The following is a 15619-nucleotide window of genomic DNA, read 5'->3' on the forward strand; positions in this document are numbered from 1 at the left end:
ACAATAAAAAAACAAAAATTCAGGCTCAGAGTTGACAATGAACTGACAGAAACATCAACAAGAACTTCATCTATTTGCTTTGTTAACCCAACATGACACTCCTGTGTCAAAGGACGTGCATTTTCTGTGTGGAGGTCACTTACTGTCCTGGGCATGCAAGTATTGATGCACAATCTATATAGTTGGAAGGGGAGGAATAGCGAAAGGTACTGATTTCTTCAGTTATGTGTTTGGTTGTCTCTTTCTTGATGAAACCACACATGAATGCCCATTGTAATTTAGGTTGAGGATTTTCTTTGGTATAAAATTGTATCTTTCTTTTTGGTTTCTTTTTTTCTCTGTTGGTGAAAATTAATTTAAACCCAGCATCATCTCCAAATTGACATTCCTAGGTATAAAAAGTTTTTCATTCCAAACGAGAACTCATCTGTGGGTGCCAATGCAATCGAGTAAATTGGCAGTTGTGAATTGCTAGAAGGGCCGTTGAATTTGGTGTGATATGCTTATAACTAGAAAACACAGATATCGGCTCAGGTAAGCTTGTGTTACGTTCTGCGACCTTGTTGATAAACGTACCGCTACATCATTTCCAGAAAAGCGCTTTCATGGAGCAGCCCCATATGTATGGATCCAGTTCCTTTAGTACTCTGTTGTTTGATCAAACCCTTCCCGTCAATGTTGGTGATGAACTCTATTTCTAATGGTAATGGTAGTTTTTTCTTTTCACAAAAAAAAGAGAGCGAAACAGCCTTCTGACGGGGAGAGTTGCATCTAACACTTTCCAGCAAAACCAGAAAAGCAAAATAATGAACGGTTATGTACAACATTAACTTCACAATGAACTGTTACGCACATTCAGCCATCTACTACCGTTGTGGTAGCACTTTCATGCTTGTCATGGAGGGCGTTTTGCGTCCGGCATGAACACTTCCACAAGAAAATGGTAGTAGAGTTGTGAGAAAATTCTGGGCCAGCTAAGTTCAACGTTTCTCACTTGTTTCAGTTGATGCATGTGATTGATTTCTGGATGTCGAAAAATTCTTTTGCAATTCAAGATTTGACATCCGCTCACCTTCCAATGCTCGCTCAAGCTGTAACATGTCGGTCAAATTATGAGGTTATGCTAACGATATTATTGCTTCATGCAAAGGGTACATAGGAAGGGTAAACAAAAAAAAAAACAAGTACCTTAGCTGCCCTGGCACTCCATTCCCCTAAAATAGCCCTCAGCCTTTCATTCTCTTCCACGTACTATTCCAGCATTTCATCAATCAAAGCACAAAAGTGGCAATCCCAAAACACAGATACAAATCAGAATGCATCTTTTATTAAAGAACTGCGGGCGGGCAACAGTTAAAGCAGTACCATGGAATTTTGCGACCTCAAACAATGACCATATGCATATATGAATTAATTACTATGAGAATATCAGCCTTTACATTGCTGGGCTGGAAACTTCAACAAAGTAGTAAATTACAGTATATTTATGTAGCTTTGCTTTTTGCTGGAGTGAGCTAATGAGTGCTCACGAGAGAGAACTTGTGGTAGTACTGGGACATGCATTCTGGCATGTATTTCATGGAAATGACACGAGAGAATGTGTGCATGCATTTGGACATGACTTTTCAAGGAAACAAGAAGACAATAAGTTCACCCAATAGCGATATTTTCCTTCACAAAAGAAAATGAAACTGGACAAAAGCACAAAAGCTGAGCTTGCATCTCTCAATTTCTCAAGGAATAGTGCCCAATATTCCCTAATTATTATAACATGCCTGGCCGATTAGTAGACTTCATCTTTTCATTTGAAAAACATGCAGTTAGCTTTCTTTAACAGTACATTGTTAGCAGCCACATCTTTATTAGGATGATGTTGTCCTTTTAGTGAAGCATTGGGTTTTTAGCAATAGAGTTAGTACATACAGCCAGGATTCTGTAGAGCAAGCACAACACTCCAAAATTCTAGGGTTGAATCTATGGATGGTACCTGATTGTTTGTGGTGCGCACCTGCTGGAGTTCAGAGTCCCTCTCAGCTATCAAAGATCGAGCAAGCCTTAGCTCAGATTGTAATTGATTCATCTGTACATTGAGAGGATAACGTGGATGAGGTCAAATGGTTGTTGAACCAGTGCCTCATTTAATTTTAATAGCAATGGAAGGCATAATATATCAGCAGTCCATGGATGGGTTGAACTTTCCACAACAACTGACTGATTAAACTCCAAGAGCAACATGAGCTACAGCACCATAGCTGATTATGCTACATCTTGCTCAAAAAGATAATCAAATATCCTTCTGACATTAAATACATTTTCTGTAATAAAGAGAAGAAAAGGCCCTGATCGTTTACAAATATCCATAGAAATCTTCATCTTTTGACAAAAAAAGATAATTAGAACTTTCTGCTTAAGTTTCTTAACCCATTGGTTCCTACTTCATCAATTTTGCATGAGAAATAATTTCCTCACTTAAAATTGAAATGTCAAAATTCTCCTGATGCTTATGTGGCCTAAAATAACAATCAAGTGACTTCATTTAGGAGCTAAAGTCATCTGACGCTAACAATGAGTTTTTGATATATTGCCTAAAATACAATCCACCCATTACAGCACAAATAAGGAGTAGGTAGAAGTAGCAATGACAGCATGGAAGACGGGGAAAATTGAATATCCCATACAGATAATTCTACACAGTATAGTGTATGTAGGAGATGTTCTCTTAATCTGTAAGGTGATATTGTAAGCTTTAATTGAATTCTCTTTTTGCTTATTTAAGAAATTGAATGCTAAAGGACAGAATTTTATCATGTATACCTCAGCAGCAAGCGTCCGTAATTCCTGTTCACGAGCTGCTAACAGATGGGCAAGATCAACCTGGAAAAGTGGACAACAGCAATCATTATCATTATTTTCAGAAAACAATTCCATTCCATTCCATACTGAAGTGCAGTTAAATGTAGTTGTGATATATAGAGGTCATTTAGTCATTTAAATTTCATTAAGCCATGTTATAAATTTCCAGGTGTGAAAGAAGTCGTCTGTTCTTGAGGGCTACAATAACTGCAATTACATTATGGACCTCTACATTCCTTTACATTGTGATTTTATGAAATCCACAGTAAAGTTAAATAATTAACAGTATGACTATCACCTGAGGTGTACTCCCATCATCAGAGCGTTCATATTTGCTTAAGCACTCTTGCAACCTAAGAACCTGCGTGAAGAATTAATGAGAATTTACCAAAAAAACAAGAAAATCAGTTAAACTGGTGCCAATAAATTAACTAACTACGCCAATTAGAGAAGATCATTGCCCATAACTTTCAGTAACCAAACAATGTGTATTTGTTAAAACCAACAACATTAAGAGAGCAGGGACATAAAAACTGATGCTATAATAGGTTTCACTGACAGCTCAAGAGCGCAGCTATGTAAAACCAGTGCAATCATAGATTTTAACAATCTAGAACCTCCTAATAAAGGCTCTTGTATATGAACTTACAAAATATATAACCTTTAACAGATCAGATCAGGGAACAAAGTACCCATGTTGCCAACACTGACAAATTTTGGACTGACACTTAATTGAGTTTAGCATACCTCCTCACTCAAGAAATGAAGGTTCTCACGCTGATATTGCAGCAAAGCCATTTGCTGATCAGAAAGTCGACTGCCATCATGATACCTGTTTCACCAAATGGTACTGTCATCTATTTTTTCACATACAACCAATAAAATAGTGATATCTTCAACTTTGAGTTTCTATATGAACTAATCCATGGGAATTGGGATTTCTATCTATATGCCACCAACTGCAACAATGACAAAATCAGAATATTGAAAAAATGGATAGCTCCAGATGCAACAAATAATCTTTCAAGAACACCATCATGCATTGTAAGTTAAAAAAAAAGTACACAGTCTATTTCACTCTGAAGCTTGAGAAATAGGCAAGGGTTTCTGGAATAACAAAATAAGAATATGACTACCTCAAACCTTCTAAAGGACTTGAATGTTGAAGTGGAGAATATAATGACTTCAAAATGTCAGGTTCAGAGTTTAACGAATTGTACTGGTGCAAGTAACCTGCAAGTGCACACAGAAAAGCAATGAGGGAAAGAACTGCGATGAAAGTTTTATAATCTCCAATGGAACATTGATTTATGAGTTTAAATTCAGTAAACAGGTATGAACAGTAGAGATCTTGAATTGGCAAAGATAAAATGATCTCGAGGCTATCTAAATTTGCATTCCAGAAGAAAATCCCATTTCAAATGCTCAGTACTGTCATGTGATAGCTTTTACAGAGTATCTTGTTCATAGGAAAGCTTAAGAAGTTCAAAATGGATGCTTCTTGTAATCATGCATGCTCCATGGATCTTAGGAACTTCCAAAAGCATTTTTTTATTCAAACTGAAGTTTCAATAGTTACGAGAATAGCTACACAATGTCAAAATCCTGGGTGAAGGAAGCGTATAGATAAAGAATTTGCAAATATTCCACACTAGATCTGGATGGGGAAAGAGTTGTCTAACAAGCACCCTATAAGGTTTGATTATTGACAATAGCTTTTTTCATGGTACCAACGCTACATAAATAATGTTAAACTCAAAACACTACAAGGATTGTATAGGCTCACCAATATAGACACTCATAAATGATGCAGCACATAGTGCTTCAGCCAACATGTTAATCCTGCAGATTTAATGAGAAGGAAAATGAATTTTCACAGCACAGTTAGAAAAAAAGCGATACAGAGCAGGAAAATTTCCATTTTATCTAATGAGAGAACAGATCAGATACGATGTTACTTGTGAATAATAGGACCACAGCTCAATATCATGAGCAATAATAGGACATATCTTGAAAATGAAGCAATTGAGATGCACGTCAGCAAAGCAAATAATGTCCAGACCTCAGTAATGTAGAGACTGAAAGGACACTGATGTGGGGTTTCCATACCATGACAAGCAGCATAGTAGCAGTTCCTAGAATTTGAATAAACAATCATTACAATGATAACAATAAAAATTATGAGATGAAATAATAGATTTACATTAATTAACTTGTAGATGATACAAATAGCAAAATCTCTGATTTAACTATAGCTGAAATATGTCAAAATATTCCAGAGTAATGGACAAACTTAATGATAGAATGATTGTGGTACCAACCCTCACAAATTATATCCAAATTTTACCATGAGACCTAATTTTTCAACTCATTGAGTTGAGAAATCCAGGACATAGAGGAGAAATATGGTGGAGTTGTACAGACGAACAAAAAACCATGGTCAAATAGATAGACATATGAGAAGATAAGGACAGAACTTAAAATCATTTCCTTACCATACGCAGTAATGGCAAATGGTAAGCGAACAATATGCTTCAACTTCTGGCTAAAACTGTAATAACCCTACAAAACAAATAAGAGACTGTGATGGTTTGTAGAGCAGGTAAACGTTGTTCACAAGAGCCCACGATTTAAGAATCCAACAGCTCTACAGAGAAACAGAAATGTCAAAAAAGCGAAAACATTTGCTGCGGGTTTCCCAGTAGTATCTTAAAGAGCAACATTTAGGCTGGGAGAAAATTACATGGAACAGGCGTCAAAATAACATTTGTTTGACGAATATAAACTGCGCTTTCATTCCATAAAGAAATCCCAATAAGAGCAGCAAAAAGGCTATCGAGTGGACCAATAAACATCTAAAAACGAACTTATTACATTGAATTAGAGTAGGAAGGTAGTGGAGATTACCTGCAACCGTATTTTCTGAACTTGAGAAACGAAATATTGCTGAAAGATGCCTGAAGGAAGAAATGAAATGAATCTACTCTCTCTTAAGCATATCGTATTTCCCAAAATTTAATGGATAGATAGATATACCTGTGAGTATAAGAAGAACAACATCACAACTGCAAAGCAAAGACGGAACCAAATGCTTTATAGGGCGAAAGATATATGGAGCTCCGGCTGCCAAAACAGCATAACCTGCCTAAAATTAATTAATACCATTAATAATATAACAATAATTGAAGAGGAAATAGAAAGGATACAGTACTTGCCAGTAGAGCACAGTAAACGATAGCACCAAAAATACTCCTGGATTTCCGGTGACCGAATAGAGGAGCCTCCTGCACTATATCTAAGAAACTGCAATTGCAACCAGCACAGAATGCTTATTATAATCAATTGGAAATATTGTTATTTTAATAAATGCTTGATAAACTTACAGAGCGTTTTCTTCACGAGACGTTGATGAGGAATTGCCATGTCTCTCTGTCGACATCTTCTTCTTCTCTTTTCTTTTTTCTTTTTGTTGGATCAATCGAGCTTTTTCTGTGAATTTTTGTTTCTTTTTCCTTGTTTGATATTAATTGAAATCATTTTCAACGCTGGATATGGGCCGTTAATGGGCTTTACATTGTCCCATTGCCCACTGCGCCGAACCTTTAATATTTATCTATCTTTATATAAAAATAGATAAATTTTTAATGCCAGGTCATCTTTGAGGATTCATGTTTCAACTTTTCTCTCCCGCCTGTATTAAATTTATTATTTATAATAATATTCTGTATTAAAAAATCAATTACATAATGGTTATGCAAGTAAAGCAAAATTGTCATCAATTAGGACTTAACGTGTCTTATAGAAATCTAGGTTAGGTTAAAAACTAATTTTAAAATTCAGACTAAATTAATCTTTCTCTTTTAACTTCAATTTTTTTCTTTTTTTAGAAGAAACTAAGGGTGTGTTTGCTTTTTCTAGTGGGATCCATCAAAAAAAAAAAACAGGTAAAACTTGCTTTTGATAATGGCTTTTGATATATTAAAAAAGTTGTACATTAAAAAAAAAACCACCACACTTAACCACACCACACCCTCAAATGCCCTCATAATCACCATCTTCTTCACGACAAACTTTTCTACACTCTTAAGAAACAAACTTGGTTCCCTTTTCTTTTTCTTCATAACAATCATCTCTTTTTCTCTCGGAAAAAAATCTCTGTTTATTTAGTAATATTAACTACTAATCAAAAGTGGAAGTTTGGGTTGGCATATACCTTTTTTTGAATGATATTATATTGGGTTTCTCAAAACATATAAATGCAGCAAAAACGGTAAATTTAAAACTTTTCAGGAGTCTAAAGGATTCTGTTATACAGATCTAGAATTATTTTAAGTTTTTATGTGAAAATTACATGAAGTTCATAATTTTTTTTTTATTTAAGTATTTGTTTCAAAAGTTAAGTTGTCGCAAACCACAAGTTGTACAATTGTTCGGCCTCTGACGGTAATTCACACAACCATTAGTAAGAAATCTTCTAAACCCTTTTAGGAGAAAGTGATTGCTATATCTTAGAATGCTAGTTATTTTCTATTTTATTTTAAGTATTTCAGCATTGTACTTAACTCACATTTTTCACCATCCACGAAAAATAAGAGGTATAACTTTTTATTTATAAAAAAACCTAAAAACTCTATAAATGAAAAAATATTAATTTTTCTCTTAAATAATATATATACACTATTTTAGGCTAATTTTAGAAATTTATTCAATCAAGTCCCTACTTGATTTTTATGTCTAGAAATATAATTCCCTGTATAAATTACACTATAATCCCTAATTTCTAAAATTTATTTATAATCAAGTTATACTTGATTAATCATCTCATTTTAATTTATGACTAATGATTCTTATGTGTGTGACTCATTAGATTTTATAATAAGTTGGTCAAATATAAATCGCAATCCTAAATAAAATAGGATTAAGTAAATTAAATTAATTAATTAATTATCAATTCAATAATTAATTGTTTTATATTTGAAGATCAAGTACAATGTTTAGCAACATGTCATGATCCCCCAAATATTATGAAAGTCATAAATGATTTGATTTAACATTTTAGTGATCAGTTTCTCAATATAATTATTATTCATTCATCAACAATATTCTGATTTAGATATTATAGCATGGAGTGTGTCTACTATATCAAATCATGTTTGTTCTCAACACTATAGATATTAATTTTTTGAATAAGATTTAAAACTCTTTTCAAATCTCATTATATCTTGTGCAAGGAATACTATTTGAGAACGGGTGAAATATTTTCCACAATTCATCTAGGATAATGAATCATCTCTTGATTATTTAATTACCTTCATATAGTTCATGTTATACTCAATATCTGCCCATTTGTTATCCTTGGTTACGACAACGTATAGCAGGATCAAAATATAACACTCCATATATAAGATAACTTAATGATCTCAAGTATAAGAATCACTTACACAACTATTATGTGAGCTTTTCTAGAACCACGAGTGATCTCTTCATATAAAATTCTTATGCAAATTAGTTTAGTGTACATGTCATCTAACAAACACTTAAATATTAGTTCTAGATATCATTCATACCTCAGTTTATGAAAACAATTGCTTCCTTTCATAAAGGAAAACACATAATATGCATCGGTTTTAATAACTCTAATTAATGTCCAATCTTAATAGAGCATCGACTAGAAACATTTAGGAATAATGCTTTGATGCAATTTGAATATTATAATTATAATAACTTTATAATTTTCTTTGCAAGGAATTTTTGTCTCAATAACTTTATCTTTACTATAAACTCATTAATCAAATATTATATTCATTAATAAAATATTTCATGAATATTAAAGATAAATAAGTCTTTATTATTAAATTAAATATATTTACATGAACAAAGTCAATGTCATGTGTAACCAAACGATTGGTTACAAGGCATATTCACTAACAATCTTTCACTTGCACCAAAGTCAACACTCGTGTATCAAATACCATATCACTCTATTTGATGATAATACTTTGACTGAGATAGTTTCTCAATACGAGAATCTACAAGATTCTCTTTAGTAGGTACTCGCTCTATCTTTACATCTTTCTTTCTATGATTCTCTAATCAAATAGAATTGTTCAAGTACATCTTTGGATTATTAATGAGACCTTGGTTTCTTTGTTTGTGCAATGACTCCATTATTATCATTGTATAAGGCTACTAGATCAACAATGCTAGGAATCACACCTAGTTCAGTGATGAACTTCTTGGTCCAAACAACCTCTTTTATCTCTTCAAACATAGAGGTGTACTCAACTTTAGTTGTAGAATCTACTTTGGTCTTTTATTTGGAACTCTTTCAACTTACAACACCATTATTTAGAGTAAAATATAACTAAATTAAATTTTCTATTTTCAATAACTTATTGAAAACTAGCATTTAAATAACCATGAACTACTATTTTATCTCATTTATAGGAAAAAAAAAACATTTTTTTTCTTTTTAAGTATTTAAAAATATTTTTAACTATCTTCTAGTGACTCTTACCTGGATTAAATTGATATCTACTCATTATGCTTAAAGCATAAGATATATCTGGTCTTGTACATATCATCACATATATTATGGATCTTATATCCATAGTCATAGTATATGGAATCATTTTCAACATATCTCTCAATTTGTGTTTTAAGGCACATATTCTTGGAGAGACGTATCATATGCGAAATGGTAAAATATTCTTTTTTAGATTCTTTCATACTAAACCATTTTCGCATCTTGTCTATATATATGGATTGAGACAATCCAAATAACCTTTTAGATATATCTTTATAGCTCTTTATTCCTAGTATATAGGTCGCTTCTCTCATATCTTTCATGAAAAAATTATTGAGTTCAAGAATCATACAATTTGGTCCAAAATTTCATTTTATTCACATTTTAGTCTTTGAGTTTGATAAAGGAGAGAGACAATTATACTGATCTTGATATCAACAGATTCTGTTTGACAAGGGGTCCCATTGATATCTTTTTAAACCATCATCTTGCCTGAAAAAAAGATTGAAGTTAAGAGAGAATTTTTTTTTTCTGATTTGATTTTGTATTTTAGACCACTTTTGGAAATTTTTTGGGTTGCTTAATTGGGTTGGGGAGGTTCTAGGGGTGGGCAAAAAAACCAAAAAACCAAGAAAACCGGAAAAAAAATAATCAAAAAAACCGAACTGTGAAAAAAACCGATTAAACTGATTAGAAAATCACAAAATATTTCCGGTCCGGTTCGGTTTCAGTTTTCAAAGTCTAAAACCGATTGAACCGAATCGAACCGGCCCGATTCAACTAAGCTGGCTCTTGAAAAAAGAGAGAGTATAAATATCATATTTTCTAACCCTAAACTTAAATCATCATTCTCACTTTCTCAACCGCCTCCTCTCCCTTCTCTCTACCTCTCATCTCTCAAAATTATCTTCTTCTCCATGCTCTCTGCCTCTCATCTCTCATCTCTCAAATCTGTCTCCTTCTCCTCCATGCTCTCTGTCTCTCATCTCTCATCTCAAACGGCGCGGGAATATGCAAAGAAAGGTTTAAGAATTCCAGTCTTGAGGCTATTCTATTACAAAATTTTGTAAGTAGTATTTGAAATCGCTTCTTGAGGCTATCCTAGGCTTTCATCTGGTTCCAACAATTCTTACTTCTAACCACTCTTATTTCACACTTTTCAGGAAATTCCAAAACCCGGGAAGAAAGGACACTAAATCAAAATCTATTCTAATTGAAGGGGTGCAACGACACCCTAAGTTCATTGGGCTTGAAGAACAGGAAAGAGCGGACTAGCTAACCTAACTGTAAAGAAAGCAGTCACAGCCAGGGATATCTTTTTTGTTTTGTTTTGTGTATTTTTTTGCTGGGTTTAACTTCTGGGCAAGGATCTATCAAAACATAAATTGAAGTTGATTTTCTGGAAAATGGAAGCAAGTACAAAACAAAAGTGTTGAAAAATGTTGTCAATAAAAAGCCTAGAAAAAACTCAATCGGAGTAATTTCGGTTTGAACTGGTTTGGAAAGGAAAAAACCTGAACTGAACTGAAATTAATCGGTTTAAACCGGTTTTCGGTTCGGTTTCAAAACAAAAAAAAATTCGGTTTGGTTATTTATTTTGGTTCAAAATCGGATCAAATCGAAAATGCTCAACCCTAGGAGGTTCTAAGGGTGTTTAGAAAAAAATGAGTTAAAAATAAATATTTTAAGCAAAAATACCACCTTTAATTTTTAAGTCACATCTGTGATGATTGAATTTATGGTAGTAGACGATGCGTCGTCTATATTTTTTTTTAATAAAAAATAGATGGATAAAACATATTTAAATAATTTAAAAAATATTAGGCTTAAAAGTTTGGGCCTATACTACTATATCCACATGCTGGACTTTAATTTTAGTGATCAGACATGTTAAGCCTCCAATTCTTATTATTCTTTTGTCTCTTTTTTATTTTAACTTTATTTAATTAGAAATTAAATGATTGAATATATATTATACACATAACTTTATTAATCTCTTAATTTAATTGAAAATATATTTAAGTTATTGTTTTTTTATTGGAAATATCATTAGAATTTTAGTTTGTTTTTAAGTAAGATTATAGTTGAAAAAAATAAAATTGAATCAAGTCGGGTACATAACTTGAGCATGTATTTGATGAGTAAACTTCAATGATCATATGTTATTGTTTTAATATTTAAAAAATAAAAATAAAAATATTTTGATTTTTTTAAAAAAATTTATTGTTAATATTTTTTATTGGATATTCTAATTTTTATTTAATACTCATTTTTATTAAAGACATATGCAAAACACATACATATTTATTTTGATCTATTATAAGCAATGTTTTTAATAAAACTTTTTTTTATATGTTAAATATAGTTCGTGGCATAGTAATGACAATATATTAATATATATATTTTTTAATTTTTAATATAACATGTCAAAACAATTAAAAATATTAAAAAAATTAATTTAAAATATAAAATTAAAAAATTACAGTCGAACCTCAGTACTGCAAAACGGAAGAAATCTTGTATGGTTAACAGCATCAGACAGGAGGTAAAAAAATGAAAAAGAAGAGAGAAAATGGCATGCATTTTGCAGTGTTTCTTGTAGGAAAGGGCAAGTCCCGCTTTTTATATCGAAACCAAATGCCAATCCACTGCCCCTCTCTATCAAAAAAAGAAAAGAAAGAAAAAGAAAAAGAAAAAGAAAAAGAAAAAAAATTCTTTGCTTCTTCAGTCTTGGCTTCAGTGGCCTTTTAGGTTTAAGATTTGGATCGATTTATTAATTAATCAATGGCTCCGGCAGCGGTTGACGACGACGAGATATTGAAGGACGAGAAGAATCCACCTCCTCTCGACGAAGACGACATCGCTCTCCTCAAAACTTATGCATGTTCCATTTCGTTGTTATTTTTCTTAACAATTGACTTTTGAATATTGGTTTGATTAATTAATTAATTAATTAATTAATTAATGCAGGGTTTGGGTCCGTACTCGAACAGTATTAAGAAAGAAGAGAAGGAAATCAAAGAATTAGCTAAGAAGATTAATGATCTTCGGGGTAATAATCTTTAGGCTCCTTTTTTTTTTGCTTTCAATTAAAGATTTAAATAGCTATCTTTATAGTAATTTTTTTTTGGATCTGGGTCTATGCTGCCAGTGATTGAAAGCTTTGAGATTAATATCGTTCATGGTCACTGCTGTAGGTCAAGACTTAAAGAATCAGTTTTTGATACCTACACACACACACGCGCGCTCTCATATATACACACAGAGAGAAGAGATTGGTTTTCTTTTAATGTAGTGCCATTAAAGCTTTTCTCCAAATTAGTTGTTGATTGAAAATGTGCTGTTGATAAGATGCTCGTTTCATTTTTCATGTGTGTTGTTTATATCATCAAACTCTTCTTGTGTGATTACCTTGCTCTTCCAAGGAATGCACCATTTAGATGCGTTTAGTATATATATTTTGATTATTGATGCTTTTGCTTGATTCATAGGCATTAAAGAATCTGACACCGGTTTAGCAGCACCCAGCCAGTGGGACCTTGTGTCTGATAAGCAGATGATGCAAGAAGAACAACCACTACAGGCATGATGATTTGGGAATTTTTTCTCTCCTTTTTCCAATAAAAAGCAAAGAAATGTCGTAGAAGTTCTGAATATTGAATAATGAATTTAAGACTGTCTCCCCTCCTCCTCACATCAGGTTGCAAGGTGCACAAAGATTATTAGTCCAAATACCGAGGATGCAAAGTATGTCATAAATGTCAAGCAAATTGCTAAGGTGTGTTTCTTTAGAATGTTGTCTTAAACCATTTTCTTCTGCCTCATTTTTTCATGCTTGTGCTGGTTATATCAACAACAGCTCAAATGATGTGCCTCATTGCTGACCTTTTGTCATAGTTGCTAATTTTTTAAATTTGATGTATGGAACTTTATGTATTGAACACTGCCAATTGTGTTAAGTGTTCTTGTCACTCAGTTGACACATGCTACTAATGTGTTTTGTGGACCATTCTAACCTTATACTTTCTTTGTAATATTAGTTTGTGGTTGGGCTTGGTGACAAAGTTTCCCCTACTGATATAGAAGAAGGCATGCGAGTGGGGTAAATTTCCCTCGTTGATCTCTTTTAAGGTTCTTTATGTTTTTATATGTTTGGCTGTGAGTACATGTGTGTGTGTGTGTTTGTTTGATTTCATGGGATATAGATACAACAATCTCACTGCCATTGCAGTGTTGATCGCAACAAGTATCAGATTCAGATTCCATTGCCTCCAAAGATTGATCCAAGTGTTACAATGATGACTGTAGAAGAAAAGCCTGATGTTACATATAATGATGTTGGTGGATGTAAGGAGCAAATAGAAAAGATGCGAGAAGTGCGTATACTATTTATGATATTTATTTTCATCTGTTCATATACGCATTATATTATTTACATTAGCTCAAATTAAATGTTTTCTTAAGATTATTTCTTAAAATAAATTGCCTAAAATTTAGGTTGTTGAGCTTCCCATGCTTCATCCAGAGAAATTTGTAAAGCTTGGAATTGATCCTCCTAAGGGTGTTTTGTGCTATGGTCCTCCTGGAACGGGTAAAACTCTCTTGGCAAGAGCTGTAGCTAACAGAACTGATGCATGCTTCATCCGTGTTATTGGGAGTGAACTTGTCCAAAAATATGTTGGTGAGGGGGCACGCATGGTTCGGGAGCTTTTTCAGGTCAGATACAGTCTCTCAAATTTGTAATTTATCAATAGAACTTATCTGCTACTTATATTTGACTGGAATTTGATTCACTGCAGATGGCACGGTCAAAAAAAGCTTGCATTGTCTTTTTTGATGAAGTTGATGCAATAGGTGGTGCACGTTTTGATGATGGTGTCGGTGGAGATAATGAGGTCCAACGTACCATGCTTGAAATTGTAAATCAGCTTGATGGTTTTGATGCTCGAGGAAATATCAAAGTCTTGATGGCAACAAACAGGTTAATGGGCTAGTTAACTGATATATATAATTTGTTTCTTTCTAATCCCTTCAAAGTAAGAAATATCTTTTTCAAGTCCACTCATTAACTAGTATTACTTTTGCTACCTGTTTCATTCTGATCTCTGATGTATCTATATTTTGTTGTCTTGCTAGCTAGCAAGTGTACTAGTTTGTGATTTCTGTCTCGCTGGTACCTTAATTTGTTCTGTTGTTTGCAGACCTGATACACTGGACCCAGCTCTGTTACGTCCAGGAAGATTAGATCGTAAGGTTGAGTTTGGGCTGCCTGATTTGGAGAGCAGGACTCAGATTTTCAAGATCCACACACGAACTATGAATTGTGAAAGAGATATTCGTTTTGAGCTTCTTGCACGCCTTTGTCCAAATTCAACCGGTATTGATGCCTTTCTAAGCTCATTCTACGCATAATTTTCCTTTAAATTAACTTTAACTACCTGCTGTTAAAAAAAAAAAGGGGTTGGGGGGGGGGGGGAATAATGCCTTTCAGGGCATGGCTTTAGATCTAAGTTGCAAAGATGGGCACTCTTTTCTTTACCAAGGGAGTGAAATATTTGCTCTTGGTGTGTGGATCAGAATGTAGAAGCTAAAAAAATATGGTCACATAGGCTGCGGATGTAGTTCAGGGGAAGTTGTGCTATATTTAAGATGGAATTATGTTTCACATAATTCAACTAGTACTATGGCGTGAGTTCCAAGAATCCTTATTCTTATTTTGCAATATTGAAGTGGGATGGATAGCAGCCTCCAACTCCAGCAACTTGTATGGTTATATTTGCTGGTCCACAACCTTTTAAAGTGTCTCTAGTCATTTTATCAGAATTTTTGATGTTGGATTGTTATACAGGAGCTGACATTAGGAGTGTCTGCACTGAGGCTGGGATGTATGCCATTAGAGCACGCAGGAAGACAGTGACTGAGAAAGACTTCCTTGATGCAGTAAACAAGGTCATCAAGGGTTATCAGAAGTTTAGTGCAACGCCAAAGTACATGGTCTACAACTGAGGGAATGCTGTGCTTTAGGGACTTCTGGTTGTATTTCATGTTGTCATTGTGCTTATTTAATCTTAATCTATATTAGCTTTTCCCTTTTCACCCTTGCTTTCCTCCAGTTTAGCTCCATTCGGGGAAAAGGAAACACTATATGTCATTTATTTGGTACTCTTGTGTTCAAGATGATGTGGTCTTTGGTGCCCCAAATTTGGTGAAATATTGGCTAAATGTTGTTTCCCGTAACAA

General features: G+C 33.5%; 2 protein-coding genes across 3 annotated transcripts; one reads left to right on the top strand and one right to left on the bottom strand.

Annotated features, from left to right (window-relative positions):
• Positions 1–694: 694 nt before the first annotated feature.
• On the bottom strand, positions 695–6391 carry LOC133673922 (protein FIP1-like). Of its 2 annotated transcripts, XM_062094858.1 has the most exons (14): positions 6237–6391; positions 6065–6156; positions 5890–5994; positions 5761–5810; positions 5349–5415; positions 4916–4988; positions 4640–4695; positions 3990–4086; positions 3601–3685; positions 3152–3214; positions 2815–2874; positions 1988–2080; positions 1189–1251; positions 695–1091 (listed from the first exon to the last, which is right to left on the bottom strand). In XM_062094858.1, exons 1-14 carry the CDS (start codon positions 6290–6292, stop codon positions 981–983), a joined length of 1071 nt encoding a protein of 356 aa, XP_061950842.1. In that variant the 5' UTR covers positions 6293–6391; the 3' UTR covers positions 695–980. The 2 variants fall into 2 exon arrangements, with proteins under 2 accessions (XP_061950842.1, XP_061950843.1); XM_062094859.1 differs by lacking the exon at positions 6237–6391 and having other exon boundaries at positions 6069–6155.
• A 5549-nt stretch (positions 6392–11940) lies between these two features.
• Positions 11941–15619, top strand: LOC133674807 (26S proteasome regulatory subunit 7-like). Its single transcript, XM_062096063.1, has 10 exons — positions 11941–12259; positions 12350–12431; positions 12871–12962; positions 13080–13157; positions 13420–13481; positions 13611–13755; positions 13877–14095; positions 14179–14360; positions 14581–14756; positions 15228–15619. The coding sequence occupies exons 1-10, from the start codon at positions 12164–12166 to the stop codon at positions 15383–15385; spliced, it is 1290 nt and encodes a 429-aa protein (XP_061952047.1). The 5' UTR covers positions 11941–12163; the 3' UTR covers positions 15386–15619.

Source organism: Populus nigra, chromosome 15 (assembly GCF_951802175.1).
Source record: "Populus nigra chromosome 15, ddPopNigr1.1, whole genome shotgun sequence".
NCBI classification, from domain to species: domain Eukaryota; kingdom Viridiplantae; phylum Streptophyta; class Magnoliopsida; order Malpighiales; family Salicaceae; genus Populus; species Populus nigra.